This window comes from Drosophila ananassae, chromosome 3L, assembly GCF_017639315.1.
Source record: "Drosophila ananassae strain 14024-0371.13 chromosome 3L, ASM1763931v2, whole genome shotgun sequence".
NCBI lineage: Eukaryota > Metazoa > Arthropoda > Insecta > Diptera > Drosophilidae > Drosophila > Drosophila ananassae.
In genome coordinates, this window is record NC_057929.1 from 22,368,292 (window position 1) to 22,384,963 (window position 16,672).

Below are 16,672 nucleotides of genomic sequence, written 5' to 3' on the forward strand. Positions count from 1 at the left end.
GAAATAAGCAGCGACTTTCGATGGACAGTGTCTGAGCTTGTAGCTACGATGCATGCCGAAATCGAGCACGAAACGTCGTTGCGCTCTGCTGCCCATTCCACCCTTGCCAGCGGAGTTTCCAGTGTCCAGGTGGAACCAGCGCTCAGTCGGAGTTTTTAAGCCTTGCCTCCTCTTCCTCTTCCTACTTTCAGCGGAGGATATTCAGAGTGGGCTGAGTTTCATTCGGTCTTTTCGACGATCGTTCAGGCTCATGTGAACGAGATTTTGGACCTCAATCTATTGGAAGGTGACTCAGTGGCAGCGCTTCGAAGGCTGTCCGATAAGTTCAATGGCCATATGCGAGCTTTAAAAAATTTGGGGACGGCAGTTCAGATCGCCGGCTGCATCATTGTCCAGGTACTTCTTCAAAGGTTGGATCCAGCTACTCAGGCCAAGTGGGAGGAAGGTCAATATGCCTCGTACTCGGATCTCATCCCTACTTGGGAGTCGAAGGTAGAGTTTTTGGAACAGCGTTGCAGGACTTTGGAGGCTATGGATGTGGCCTTGGCCACTTACGCGCCGTGCACTCAGGTGGGAAGACGTAGAGTCGCAGATAACAGTAGAGCCTCCTTTATTATTACTAATTCACCTGCCTCTGCTTGTATATTATGCGGTGGGTGGTCGCATGTAGTTTCTGCATGCCCAAGATTTTTTTCATTGCCCCCTGAGAGCCGCCTTGGCGAGGCTAGGCGACTAGGTCTAGGTCTAGGTCATTCGGAGTCGTTCTGGGGTTTTTGTTCCATGCCGGGCTCTTTTGGATTCTGGATCGCAAGTGCACGTGATTACGTCCCGACTGGCTAGTCAGGTGCAGCTTCGTAGACGCAAATCGTACGTGGCAGTGTCGGGCATTGGCGACACTGGCTTCGCGACAGACGGATTCTCTGTTGATATGCTCCTACGATCCTATTGCTCTGAATATTCGGCCCTCGCCAACGCTGTATTCGCCACCAACATCACGGACCTTCAGCCTAGTTTTAACTTGGATGTCTCCAGCTGGAATATTCCGTCAAACCTCACTTTGGCTGATCCCCAGTTCTTTCGACCGCAGCGGATCGATTTACTTATCGGAGCCAGTCTATTCTATGATCTGCTGTGTGTGGGTCAAATCCAGCTCTCAGCTGGCCTACCGGTGCTGCAGAAAACCCGGCTTGGATGGGTTGTGTGTGGCGGTGGTTCACAACTGGAGAGAAAGTCGTTGTAAAAAGCCTTCTTCAGCAGCGCTCCAAATGGCGTGCGCCCGCCCCTGCCTTGGCGATTAACGATGTGGTGCTAGTCAAGGACGAGAACCTACCCCCCATTAAGTGGCCGTTGGCTAGAATTCTGGATCTAGTCTCTGGTCGGGATGGAGTGCCTCAAGTGGCGGTGGTTAGAACCGCTTCTGGAACTACCAAGTGCGCAGTGACCAAGCGTTGCCTATTACCCATTAAGGATGAAGTTGAAGGTCAGGACTCAAAATTTTTATAACGTGGTGAGACAAATAATTACTTCGTTATTATTTTGGATAAAAGTCATTGAAAAATCATATTAATATTGTCTCATTAATTCTGAATAAAACGAGACGAATTTCATCAAAAAATAATGAAAATTGATGAAGTTACAACGCTTTTCCCAAAAAAAGTCAATTCAACCTAATGTGCGCTCCGGAGTACCTGTGTGTATAAGACAGGAATATGCTCTTCTTCTTATAGTGCTCGCATTGTTTTATTTTTTAATGAAATTTGTCTCGTTTTATTCAGTATTAATGAGACAATATTAATATGTGGCATAAATGACAGAATTTTTGTCAGAAGAAAGCAATATACTCTTATTCTTATACACATTGTTACTCCGGAGCGCTCGCTAGGTTGAGTTGACTTTTTTTGGGAAAAGCGTTGTAACTTCATCAATTTTCATTATTTTTTGACGAAATTTGTCTCGTTTTATTCAGAATTAATGAGACAACATTGATATGTGGCAAAAATGACAGAATTTTTGTAAATTGTACCGAAAAACTGGCGTCAATATCCGAAAAACACGAATAAAAGTCTAAAACTTCAGTTTCAGGTGTACAAATTTTGTCCTTTTGGTTTAACAAAATCGAAGATATATTTTTTTTTCAAAAGCTACAACATTTAACTTTTGAAAAACACCGACAATTTTTAAATCGGTTGAAAAAAACGCGTTCAGGAATTTTTAAGCGCAAAAACGTCCCGAAAAACGGTTTTTTAACCATAAATCAAGTGTTCGTCCGTAGGCGTTATGCAGCAACTGCGTCAAACTTGAACTCACGGGAGTAACGGTAGGTCCCGGAGTCGTAGTCAAAGACCGTAAATAGTCTTGACTAAATTTACCTGGATTCTGCAAGGGACTGCTCGGGTTGGCCAGACGCTTGCTGTGATCAGGCTGGAGTCGACGTGCTTGAAGTCCTGGGGTGGTTTTCCTCAAGTACCGGTGGTATGGTGGTTCGGCTGATTCCTTATCGGCCGGTCCGTTTCACGGGAGCAACACTCGAAATAGACTGGTATGCCGCGGGATCTTCTCGTGGTCCGTTTCCCGGGAGCAACACTCGAAGTGGTTAGGTAATGCGGGGTCTACTTGTGGTCCGTTTCACGGGAGCAACACTTGAAGTAGACTGGTATGCCGCGGATTCTACTTGTGGTCCGTTTACACTGGAGCGACGCGAAGTAGATAGTTTTTAAACTACTTTGTGAATCGTTTTACACAGGATCACATGAAGTAGGTCAATTTTAAGTGCCGCAGTTTCAACACTGAGTAACGAGAATATTGACTCTGATCTCGCAACTGTCTTTATTTCAGAAGAACAACTCTTATATAAGATGCTAAATTATACATCATTAAATCTAAGAAAGGTCAATGTTATGGACGTGCTAAAACTAAGGTTAATGCCAGGGTCACCCACCTCTGAATCTGCTGACTCAGATTGTTTGTTCATGTACTGCTTTCCACACGCATTTCGGCTTCGCTGACTGGTTTTTGCTTGCTTCGGTCAGTCGGTCATTCTTCCCGCTGATAATGCTGATTCTGCTTCCGGTGCCATCGACTAGTGCCGGGTTAGTAGGTTGGATATTGGCTTATGCTTATCGTTACATTATTAATAGGCTAATAGGTCTGATGCTTGTATATCGTGACCTGCTGATGCATCTTGATTGGGTAGTAGGTCTTGGCACTAGGTGCCAACATCAAGATTTTGAGGGTGTTAAAAATATTTCAAACATGGTTTTGTGATATACTCGACCCAATAAACAATTCCTACTATTGTCACTTCAAAAGTTCATTCACTTTTGTTTTTTTTGTAACACTGTGTTACCTAACTCTAAAATTGGAATTGTTTTTGGTTATCTTATCTTATTATTTATTATATATTTTAGGCTGTAATTAAGAAAACTCGTATAACCTGTAAATGTCATGGAGTTTCGGGATCGTGCAGTTTAATTACCTGCTGGCAACAATTGTCGTCTATAAGAGAGATCGGTAAGTATATTTTCATTTAGTATTAATAATTTTCATTTAGTATTAAGAAAGGAAGGCTAACTTCGGGCGGAACCGAAGTTGATATCCCCTTGCAGTTAAGGTTGTGTTCAATGCGAGCAGCTTTATTTTGAAGACTTTTTAATTGGATCCTAGGCAACGCAGCCTGGTAATTTTTATACTCTTGCAGAGGGTATTATAATTTTGGTGTGCAACGCAGTGAAGGAGACATCTCCGACCCTATAAAGTATATATATTCTTGATCAGGATCACCTCCTGAGTCGATATGAGCATTTCCGTCTGTCCGTCTGTCTGTCTGTTTCTACGCAAACTAGTCTCTCAGTTTTAGAGCTATCGAGTTGAATCTTTGCACACATCCTTCTTTTCCTTGCAGGCAGTAAATAAGTAGGAACGGTCGGGATCGGTCGACTATATCCTATAGCTACCATATAACTGAACGATCGGAAATGGCACAACCTTGCTATCTTTAAAGATGCTTGGTTTCTTGATTCGACAGTGAAATTTTCATAAGGATCGGCCAACTATATACAATCTGATTTTTATATAATAATATTAGCTGCTACCTAACTGCAAGGGTATATCAACTTCGGCCCGCCCGAAGTTAGCTTTCGTTTTTTTTTTCCGTCAAATTACTCGCCACATTTCGCAGTTTTCTCAATTTTCATGCTGAAGCCAAAGAAAACTCCTATTTTCCTCCTAAACATTTGGTTGAGGTCAGTGTGTTTTGTTAAAAGCTCAATAATTATTAAGGTTTTAATCTCGATTCGGCGTTCCTGATAATATTGAACGTTTATTCCCAATACGGCTCTGATGTGGATAAAATTTTGATTTATAGCTTTTTATTTTTTTTTTTTATATCTTCAATAAGTTTTGCTTTATATTGTTTGCTTTATATGTTATTGGATTTATTTCGGGACCACTACAAATGTTCTCGGTTATATTTTAAATTCTTAAAAAACGGCATTTTATCCTCAGCTGTACACATTCATCTTTTAGTTCTAATATCTAGTATCCGATTCTTTATTCTTTCAGTTCTATTATCCTTATCTATTATCCTTGTTTTACATATTGCTCCAAATGAACTTCATTTAAATGCCTTTTAAAGTTGTGACGATCACGCCATTTACACTATAAAACATAGCTCTTAGGTTCAAAGCAAACAATTTGGGCACAATTAAATCGTTGGTGCGACCCATAGTGATTCTAAGCTAAAAACAAAAAAAGGAAAGCTAACTTCGGGCGGAACCGAAGTTGATCCACCCTTTCAGCAGCTTATATTATTATTTATCTCAGATCTTATATATTTGTACGATTTGTTGTTGGATTGCAGAAAACTTTTTACTGCAAGAAATCACTGAAACCAATAACATGTAGCCAGTTTATATATGGCTATAAAGCTAAAATCAATTTCGGATGGGAATTCTATTCTAAAACAGTTTGCCAAAATTTAATTTTTATTTTTATACCCTTGCAGAGGTTATCATAATTTTGGTCAAAAGTGTGCAACGCAGTGAAGGAGACATCTCCGACCCTATTAAGTATATATATTCTTGATCAGGATCACCTCCTGAGTCGATATAAGCATGTCCGTCTGACCGTCTGTCTGTCTGTCTGTTTCTATGCGAACTAGTCTCTCAGTTTTAGAGCTATCGAGTTGAAACTTTGAACACATCCTTGTTTTGTTTGCAGGCAGTACATAAGTTGGAACAGCCGGGATCTGTCAACTATATCCTATAGCTGCCATATAAGTGATTGATCGGAAATGCAATAACTTCGTTGTTTTTCAAATTAGAAGGGTGGAACTTTCTATGCATTCTAATTTGGGCAAAATAATTCGATACGCCAAATTTCATAAGGATCGGCCGACTATATACGATCCGCTATATATCTAATAATATAAGATGAGTGTCGCCTCCTAGCGGACTGCGACTCAACTGCAAGGGTATATAAACTTCGGCTCCGCCCGAAGTTAGTTTTTCTTTCTTGTTTTCCATTGAAAATGATAATACGATTCGAAATGAAAAGAGAAAGGAGAGCTAACTTCGGACGGAGCCTATCAACTTCGGCTACCCTTGCAGTCAGGTAGCAGTTTATATTATTATATATATATCCGATAGTATATAATTGGCCATCAAATCAATTTTTAAATAAAAATGTTGGAAACAGCTCAAAGCTGTTTTAAATAAAATAAGGTAGTGCCATTTCCGATCTTTCAGTTATATGGCAGCTATAAGATATAGTGAAACGATGCGTATGACATTTGGCAGATCTGATTAGATTGCCTAAAATGAAATCTGAACCAAAAGACACCGTTCAGTTATATGACTGCTATAGGATCTAGTCGGCCGATCCTTAATTTGTAGATAAGATATTTTGGTTTAACTTGTTTTTTAACTTATGTGAAAAGTCCCAACCAACTTAAAAAATAAAAAAGTTATGGCAAGTCCAATCAATCAGTTATATGGCAGCTATAGTCGACGGATCCCGGCCGTTGCGACTTAAATACTATATATACTATATAGTATATATACCCAATTATATACCAAAGAAGAATGTGTGAAAAGTTCTTGATAACTTTAGAACAGAGAGACTAGTTTGCTACGCAAAGAGACAGACGGACATGCTCATATCGACTCAGGAGGTGATCCTGATCAAGAATATATATATTTTATAGGGTCGGAGATTCTTCTTCTTCGTAACCTGCAGATTAAGACGGAGAAACAGTGTGGCGGCACGAGTCACCGTCTAGCACAATGCTAGGTGCTCTTGAACCTCGACATGGTAAAGTCTGTTTCTCCTGCCTCAAAGTACATCGCAAAAGATGCCGAAACGGGAATTATGGAGTTAGCAGCTGTACTAGGAGGCACCTTGTGTTACGTCACATAGAACATCTCAAACGCATTGAGACGACAACCACGAGAGTCAGTTCTTTCGCATCATTTCCGGTTAAGCTGCGCTATGACAGTAGGACGATCGAAGTATATGCCTTCCTAGACGAAGGATCATCCGTGACCATAGTAGTCGCATCTGTATTCCAAAGATTAGGTGTACCGGATAGACGACTTGATTTTAAAGTGGACTCGTGAAAGCATCAGTTGAAATCTCGGAGGTGAATTCCGATAGAGTTTATTACCTGAACAGACCCTTCAGAACATGGCATTACCAAGGCAGAAAATCGAGATGAAAGAATTATGCAAAAATTATGCAAAGGCACACAAACTCGCGCTGAATGACTGTTTACTTAGACGACTAGCCTTCCAGGTCATGAAGATCGCGATTTTTGATGATATTGCTGAAATGTTTTACAGGATCATCATCCGTGAGGAGAATATGCACGCGCTACGAATTTTGTGGTATGAAAATTGTGTACCGTTCAAAGCGCACATTGTCAGAGATAAAAATGCAGAAGCCCAACCGGAATTATTTCCATTGGCTACATCTACATCACCTTTGGAAAAAAACTTATCCGCATCTACTTAAGCCGCTAGTGCCCCTGAGCTACCGCCAAGGCAGGGGATCCAACAATGTATTCCGCCTTCCTGTCTATCCGGAGTGCTTATATGCCTATCCTACTTGAAGCGGCTCGTGATCCCAACCAGCTTTCCTAATGAAGGGTACTATGCCACGCGGAGAGATCTATGTGAGATCGCTAAGGTCCGCCAGTTCAGCGATCTAAAGAGTTTCAGTCTGTGGATCAGGATAGTGGCATAAGAGGTGCGAAACCCATTCTCCTCCTCCTCATCCCTGTAACTCTTGCAGTAGTTGCTATGGGGCACTAGTAATTGCGTTTACCGCTAGGCTACAGTCTGGCCTGTTGAGGGCAATGAGTCTCTAGATCTTGAGGGTCCACAGATCTAGATCCAAAAATTCCCTGCACTTACGACTGCAAGCTGCTAAGAGGATGCCTACTTGTTCTTTCTCTGGAAGGAGAGGGTTGGTAGTCCCTATTCTTGTTAGTTCATCTGCGGCGCAATTTCCCTCGTGATCCCTATGACCGGTTACCCATATTAGGTGAATGTCATGCTGCTCCAGAATTTCGTTAAAGATCAGAGACAGTCATTGACTGTCCTAGAGTTGTCCTTGATGTCCTGCCTGACTATCCGAAAAGATACTTGTGGTAACCTGTAAGACACTGCAGTGGTCGGGGTGTCTGAAGGATTCATTGAGACACAGATACTCACAATAGAAACTGTTTCCCACCTGGAGGTTAAGCTTTGATCCATCTGTGTAAATACGAATAGAGCCCACTGGTCCCGGGGCTTGCACATCTCTTTCCTCCCTAGAGGGGATGACGACTTTGTAGTTTATGGTGGGTTGTTTGACGTGGACCTGACTATTTCTATGTCATTAGGTCGCACAGTGGTTGCGGGAATTTCCTTACAAATGCGATAGCAACATCATCCGCGTACGCAATGATTTTGCAGCCGCCACCCTCTAAAGACCGACGTAAGTTATTAACCGCGACCAGAGTAGTGGGGAATGTACACCTCCTTGCGGGGGGGGCCCCTGTTGACGTATCTTCGAATAGACGATCTTCCAAGAGTCTCCTTGACACTCCTGTTGACCAAGATCTGCCGTATTAGATGAACATCGATCGTCTATTTCAAGTCCCGTCAGTGCGTCGATGATTGAGCATGGCAGGATGTTATTAAAAACACCTTCCATGTCTAAAAAGGCAATAAGTGCCTTTTTATCCAGCGCTTTTTCTGCGATCATGGTAATCTCGTGTAGAGCTGTCTTTGTAGATCGGCCCTTCCTATAAGCAAGCTGTGAGCATGAGATGTCGTTCGGGTTTATGGTAAGGTGGAGATGGGGACTCAGGAGCCTCTCCATTGTCTTAATAAGAAAGGACGAGAGACTTATAAGTCTTTAATCCATGGGGGTGCAGTGGGATTCCTATTATTAGGAAGTATTCGAGTGTGCCTTGGTATGCCTGGTTGTGCATCTCCTGGGTTAAACTTTCCACGGAGCAACCTGAGAAGTGTGTGTTGATAAGAGCCTCAATGGATTCCTGGCTTTACGTAGTCCATTGCCCATCTGCAGTCTTTATATAGCGTTTGGCGGGTGTATTTCAGAGGATCTTTCTTAGGCGAGAGGTCTCTGATGTTCCCTGGAGGTTGTTCCACGCAACCCTCTTTGCCTTTCCCAATTCCTTTTTATACCGCCTAAGTTCAGCTTTGTAGATCTCCAATGCCTTGTCTGTTTTAGGACTACCGGCGAGGTTAATCATGGTGGCTTTTTCGATCTGTTGCTTGTCATTATCTTTCTGGGAAAGGACTTGTGGTACGCCTTTGTACTTGCCTCAGTAATGCCACAGACATTCCCTGTAGGACAAGGTCGATTTCCTAAGGATCTATCTAATATATTTTTATAAAGCTCGCAGTTTGCAAGCTTAGTGAAGTTTTTTAAAATTGACCGCTATCTCAACGCAACGATGATCTGAAAAGGAGGGTCTGTTTGATGATCTGAGTTGGAGGGTCCTAACTGATGACTGCGACCGCCAGGGAGTACATAAATAAGGTAATGTCAAGGACTTCTTTCCGATTCTTGACGACAAAACAGGCTCTGAGACTCTGTTACCTACTAAGAGCTTAGAGCTAAGGATAAAATTGACCACCCCTCTTATTTGTGTGTGGGGAAGGCCCCACATGGATGGTAATGAGCGTTAGCGTCGCACCCTATCTTACTGGTGTTCTCCCTCTCGGTCGACTACAAGCTGCCTGAGCAGCTTGCCTGAGTGCGGGAGAGGACCAACCTAGTCGTGGCCCATATATGCCGAGTATATTCTAAGTGGGTAACCTGGGCCCTTTATAGCTGCGGCTTTGGTAGCTAGAAGATATTAAGGTTCTTTTTTTGCGAGAATGCATGCTCGCCATTTACCTGTTACAACGGCTGTACAAAGCCTGAATCAGGCAAGATTTCTCTCGCTCATTTTATGATCTCAGCCTGGTCCGGGTTGGATTCCGCCAATAGGTCCCTCATTAGAATAAAGTCCGCTCTCCTCCTATCTTTATATCTTTTCCTTAAAGGCACCACCGGCTCGTCAGGAGCTTGATCCTGGGATCTTGCTCCCCACACCGATCGGTGGTCCCATAGTTGGCCCCGTTTTAGAGGTCAATGCCTTGGCAGGTCGATCAGGACCGGCGCAACTCGCCTCCGGATGTTGTCCCTCTGTGAGAAACCACTATTAAGGTTGCATCCTATTTTTTTTGTTTAGATTTTTGCTAACCTTCTTGGCGGCAAAGACGGTAACAGCGGGTTTTCGGCCGATTCGTACAAGGTAAGTTCCAAAGTAAACAGGACTTAAAAAAAAAGACAGAACAACTAGTTTTTTCGGCAAAATCCATTTTTTTTATTCATAATAGTCTCCTTCTGCTGTAATACAGCTTTTTGCACGGTCCAAAAGCATGTCAAACGAGTGTTTTAGCTCGTTGCCCGGTATGGCCGCCACTATGCCGGTGCAAACCATTTGAATGGCCTCTACGTCTGCATAACGCTTTCTTTTCATCGGCAAATGCATTTTTCCGAAAATGTAGAAGTCGCACGGTGCCATATCAGGTGAATACGGTTGATGCTTAAAATGTGATTTTTGGTCAAATAGTCGGTCACAAGCGTCGATCGATGAGACGGCGCATTATCGTGCAACAAACTTCCATCTTCGCGATATTCGGGGCGAACACGTCGAATACGGCGCACCAAATGCTTCAAAACTCCAAGGTAGAATACCACATTAACGTTTTGGCCGGGTGGAACAAATTCTTTGTGCACAATACCCTTGGAATCATAAAAACAAATCAGCATTGTCTTCACTTTTGACTTCACCAGGCGCGGTTTTTTGGGTTTCGGATCGTCCGGCGCCTTCCATGCAGCACTCTGGCGTTTCGTTTCGGGTTCACATTGAAAACACCACGTTTCCTCACCAGTCACAATCTTGTAAAGGGAGTTCGGATCTTTTTTTTGCCTCTTTAATGATGTCCTTCAAATGTTGAATTCCGAGAAATTTTTGGACGTCAAGCAATTTGTAAGCACCTTTTGTAAATGTTCGGTCAAAATGCGATAAATCGATGTTTTGGAGATCAATTCTATTTCCATAAATTTCAATGATGAATTCGGCTGATTTTTTATGAATTCACGCAAAGTTGCGATGGAATTTTCGGTGATCACGGATTTTGGTTGGCCCCCATGTAAAAGTTTTACCAATTTTAATACAAAATTTAATGATGGCTCTTTGTTCGAAGCTCATTTTTGCAACGATGACAAAATCATACGACACTTAAAACGCAATAACCTCACTTCCAATAGATGAAATGTCATGCATTTTTTACTGGAAGTCAATAACGGATAGCAGATTCTAACGCACCAGTTGACATAAAGATGGGGCCACTAGAGGGCGCTAGATTCAAAAATTCCCATCTGCTTTGGAACGCACCTTGTATATTAATTTTTCTTTTTTATAATTTCCACATTGCGAACTATAAGACGTGGGAATCGGAGTGATCACAGCGGAATAGCAAGACTTCGCTGTGAGTGGTCAGAAGAGCCGAATAGCTCTTCAACGACGATTGTTCGATACGGGGCGACCACTTCGGTATCGGAGGCTTAAAAATAAGAGTAGAAGGATTTCTTGGATTAACAGAGCTTCTACGCGTATTCTTTTGTTCGCCGCTCATTGAGCTTTTTGGAGTGACATTTATTCATTTAATTATGCACCAGTTTCAAACACCTTACAAATGTTGGATAGATTATGTTTGTCTATTGTTTTTTAGTTTGTTTTTTTTTGGTGATTTCAAACTCAGTTAGTATAACTAGCTTCTTCTGTGGCAAAAAAGGGCGTATCCGCAAAAGAGCGAAAAGTAGCTTTTATTGCGCTTCCGCTCTACCCTAACTTATAGTATACTAACTTATTCTAACTTAGGCTTCAAATCAAATCAAAACCAAATTAAGCAACTTTATCAAATCAACGAATCAAAACAATTAGTTTTAATCGGGCTCTATCTAATCTTCGCTTTAGCTAACTGGCAGTCGCTTCAGATTGTGGACTTCATGGTTTGACTCGCGATGGTCTCAATTTTATTTTACTGTACTGTGTTTTTACTGTCACCTTAAACTACTGCGAGTGTTTGTTTCTATATTACGTTTTATATGGAAATATACAAAATTAATGTTTAGTCCTGATAGTAACCAACCGAATATAATAAATACCTTCAGATGGTATCAGGGGGATCAATCCCCCCCTTGGGTCTGAGAATTATAAGATGATATAATCTCAAAATTGAAAAAGAAACACATTTTTACGCGATGACTGTGCAGTACAGCATTATTATTATTATTATCGCAGTGTAAAATAAAACTTACAAAAAAACAGGATATTATTATATTATGCTTTGTGAAATACTCATTCTCGCTGCTAGCTCCTGGAGCTTGGCATCATTTTTTTTTCTGGGTCCATGAGTGAGTGAGCTGTCTGAGTTTCTCTTCGAAGTATCCTCCCTTGAGTTTACGCTCTGCGGAGTCCTTAGTGAAGTTTCTTATTAGCCTTTGGATGGCTATGTTGCTTTCAATTTGCTCATCAATGAGCATTTGGATTACGGGGTCTGATTCTGATCCCATTGTTGCGATGTATCTCTACTCTCCTTTTTTTTTTTTTTTTTTTCGTTTAGTTAAATTGCGTTGAGGTTTGTGTTAAAATTGTGATCCTAAAGGATCACGTCGGGGTCACCGAATGTTCGTCCGTAGAGCGTTATGCGGCAACTACGTCAAACTTGAACTCACGGGAGTAACGGTAGGTCCCGGAGTCGTAGTCAAAGACCGTAAATAGTCTTGACTAAATTTACCTGGATTCTGCAAGGGACTGTTCGGGTTGGCCAGACGCTTGCGGTGATCAGGCTGGAGTTGATGTGCTTGAAGTCCTGGGGTGGTTTTCCTCAAGTACCGGTGGTATGGTGGTTCGGCTGATTCCTTATCGGCCGGTCCTACTGGCGGTCCGTTTCACGGGAGCAACACTCGAAGTAGGTTAGATAGCGCAGGGTCTGCTGGTGGTCCGTTTCACGGGAGCAACACTCGAGCTAGACTGGTATGCCGCGGGGTTTCCTCGTGGTCCGTTTCACGGGAGCAACACTTGGAGTAGTCAGGTAACGCGGGGTCTACTGGCGGTCCGTTTCATATCCCCCCCCCATATCAATCTTACCTATCAGAACTGTCGGGGCCTACGTAGCAAGCTCCCTAGACTTTATTCTGATAGTCTTTCCTTTGCGTCCCATATTATAGTCTTTACTGAGACTTGGTTAAAGCCGGAGATCTTTTGCTCCGAAGTTTTTCCAAGCAGGTACACCACTTTTAGACGTGACCGACCTCTGCGAAGAGGAGGAGGAGTCTTAATTTCTATTGACTCCAATTTCGTTTCTGAAGAGGTAAAGTTACCAGAGTTTGGTGGTTTCGAATTTATTTGCGTTAAAGTCATATTGTCTGCTCAATCATTGTTTATTACATGTTCTCACATTCCACCATCTTCCGAGCCGCCTACATACTGGCATCACTTGTCGGCTATACAGGCTGTTACCAATCTTATGTCAGATATTGACCTTCTGATAGTTCTTGGCGACTTTAATTTACCAGAACTCAATTGGTCAATTACTGAAAATTTAACTTTCTTATCACTTTCCACCCATCACGATTTCACGGCGGGCATCTTTGACTTGTCCCTAGGCCAGATCAAACATGTTAGAAATTCGTTAGGTCGGCTTCTTGACTTATGTTTTGTATCTGATCCAGATAGTACCACACTTTCCAGAGCGTTGCCCCTCTCAACCCCTGAAGATCCATACCACCCAACGCTTGAAGTTTCAATTAAAACCAATTCTGGTGTCAATCAGAAGCCTTCCTGCGTATCAAAGAAGATTCGTTGTTTTCGTTAGGCTGATTTTCGTAAACTTAATTTATTAATTGATTCTTTTGACTGGTCCGATATTCTGGCATGCACTGATATAAATATCATCCTAGATAAATTTTATTTGACATTAAATTCATTTTTTGACTTAAGCGTGCCGTGGAAATATCCGTCCGCTACAAATAATCCCCCTTGGTTTAAAAGGTGCCTAACTAAATTAAAAACATATAAAGACAGGCTTTTAAATAAATATAAAAGAACCTGTAGCATCATAGATTTCTCAAGATACTTAATAGCTCGGCTAAATTTCACCGTGCATAACGCCGAATGTTATAAAAATTATATTCGCCGCTGTCGGATTCAGTTCACTCAGGATCCAAAGCAGTTTTATAACTTTGTAAACACGAAGCGTAAACATGTATCTTTTCCTTCCCTACTTACGTATCAAAATTTATCAGCGACTTCGGATCAGGCCATTTCGGATTTATTCGCAAAATTTTTCCAAACAACTTATTTACCTCCTAACACTTCAGATCAGCCATACGCTTACAACATTCAACCAACTAATAGTATATTTGTTCCATTTCTTTCTGAAAACAATATACTATTGGATCTTCAAAAGGTAAAACCAGTTTATTCGCCAGGCCCCGACGGAGTACCAGCCTGTGTGCTAAAATACTGTGCTAGGGCTCTGTGCAAACCTCTTCAAAAACTATTTAACTTATCTTTGGAATCTTCGATTTTCCCCTTTAAATGGAAGGAATCTTTCATAATTCCTCTGCACAAAAAGGGGGAAAAATCCGATGCTGCCAACTACAGAGGCATCTCAAAATTGTCAGCGATTCCAAAGTTATTCGAAAAATTAATAACTCCTCATTTGCAACACCTATGCTCATCAATAATTTCTCCATGTCAGCATGGTTTCATTAAGCGTCGCTCTACCACCACTAATTTATTGGAGTTGACATCCTTTGTTTTAGATGGCTTCCAAAAGGGACTTCAAACTGATGTTATTTACACAGACTTTAGTAAAGCATTTGATTCAGTTAATCACTCACTCTTGTTGAGTAAACTAAATCTTTTGGGATTCTCAACCGACCTCATTACGTGGATCTCCAGCTATTTAAATGGAAGAACACAGAGAGTCTTATTTAAAAATCAATACTCCCGCTTAGTCCGTGCCACATCTGGTGTCCCTCAAGGAAGCCATCTTGGCCCATTACTATTCACTCTTTTTATAAATGACTTGCCCCCATCCATAACGAACGCTGTGGTACTAATGTACGCAGACGATGTTAAGCTTTGTCTGCAATATAAGTTCCCGTCTGCCCAAAACAGACTCCAGTCGGATCTTGACAATTTTCAAAAATGGTGTTTAGCTAATGACTTAGTACTTAACGGATCAAAATACAAACTTATGTCTTTTTATCGTACTAGTCCTCACCAGGCTTCGTACAATCTCTCTGGGATGGCCTTAGAAAAATTAACTCAGGTTAATGATCTTGGTGTCCTCTTAGACATAAAACTTAAATTTTCCGACCATATTTCTTCAATGGTTAATAAGGCTAAAGGTGTTGTCGGTTTTATTAAAATATGGGCTAAGGAATTTAACGACCTTTACATTACTAAAAGTTTATTTATATCCTTGGTCCGCCCGATACTGGAGTACGGTTCATGTGTCTGGTGTCCCCAATACGGTGTTCATCAAGACCGCATAGAATCCGTACAAAAAAACTTCTTATTATTTGCTCTTAGGGGACTTAACTGGGACGCAAATCTTCACCTACCTTCGTATAATAGTAGACTCCTACGAATAAACTTACCCTCCTTAAAAAATCGTAGAACAATGCTGGGTGTCGTTTTCCTACACAACCTTATTAATGGTGAAGTAGATAGCCAGCACTTACTAACACGCTTACAGTTTAACGTTCCGAATAGAAGGACCAGAAACTTTAGTCCTTTATTCTTAAGCCATTGTAGATCGACATATGCACAGCATGATCCCCTTAGGATTTTATTTTCGAACTACAATGGTCTGTATAATATTATTTCTCTTTCTTCCCTGTCAAATTTGAAAACCTCCATTTTAAATTACCTACAAGAACATACTAATTCTTCCTCGTTTTCTTTATAATCCTTCTATTTAAACTTATATACTATACTCATTATACTAACTCGAATTTATTCCCGCGATTCGAGCCATACGTTATGCGGCAGGCGCCCCTCGGTCGGTTGGACGGGAGGTGGGCTGTACGTATGCAGTGGGAACCGCGCGATATCAAAAAGCTATATACGCCACTGCGTTCATCCCAGGGGTATGCACATGGGAGGACTATGGGAGGCAGCTGTGAAGTCTGCAAAGAACCTACTCCTACGTGTGGACTGCAGAGGATTTACAGAGCGTCCTTGTTGGAACCGAGACCGTCCTGAACTTGAGACTTTAGCGCTTTGAGTCATGAATAAAGCGACACAAGGCGTTAAACTTCTGCCATCTGATGACACACAGGTCGCACATCGCCAAGGCAGCACCGCGGACTCTGGACCAGCAGGGTCTAATGTGCTGGTGGCGATGGCGGCTTGTGCCGTCAATGAGGTGTTTTGGCAGGGCCTACAGGCGCAAAAAGGTCAAGATTGCCGTCGTTAAGCAGAACATAAATCGAACACTCGCAGCGGGTGTCATGTTGAAGGTAGCAGTAAAATCTTTGAGACCATTGTGGATAATCCGAATAATTGTGGATAGGTTCTGTTTGGTTGGTACATACTGCTCCGTACAATCATCCGACCACTATTTAATCTGAGCAACTTTATTTGATACGAACGTTGACAATGACGACGGATGGGAACGAACCTAATGAAAAGTTACTTCTGAATCCGACCAAAAATCGGTACTTGGATAAGACGCTTGATCTTAAGGCAGAGATCTGTGAGAAGGCGAGCCGCATATAACTCAATAGGGGACTTTGCAGTCTACAAAGAACTTTTAAAACCTGCAATTTTGCAACATATATGGGCCCCACATGCAGGATTTTGAATTGGTGACATCGGCTCGGTAACACAATTCTAGGTGTCGCGAGTCGATTTCGATACCGATAGTTCTAGTTAGTATTAGTTAGTAACGGAGACTGTTACTAGTTAGTAACAGAGAGGTGGAGGTCGAGAAGATATCGTTTATGTTTTACGTGCTTGCGAAGCATATGACTGGATCCTGTGCGAGCGCCCCGTGAATGGATGCAGGAGGAAGCATCACCGTCATCACAG

General features: G+C 41.9%; 1 protein-coding gene across 2 annotated transcripts in view; it reads left to right on the plus strand.

The window, feature by feature from the left end:
• LOC6496791 (protein Wnt-5) overlaps positions 1 to 16,672 on the plus strand; it is a 164,773-nt gene that overhangs the window by 132,746 nt on the left and 15,355 nt on the right. For both annotated transcript variants that reach the window (XM_044715468.1, XM_001965735.4), the window contains exon 8: positions 3,408 to 3,510. In XM_044715468.1, the coding sequence (XP_044571403.1) occupies positions 3,408 to 3,510 (103 nt within the window). The remainder of the gene's footprint in view (positions 1 to 3,407; positions 3,511 to 16,672) is intronic.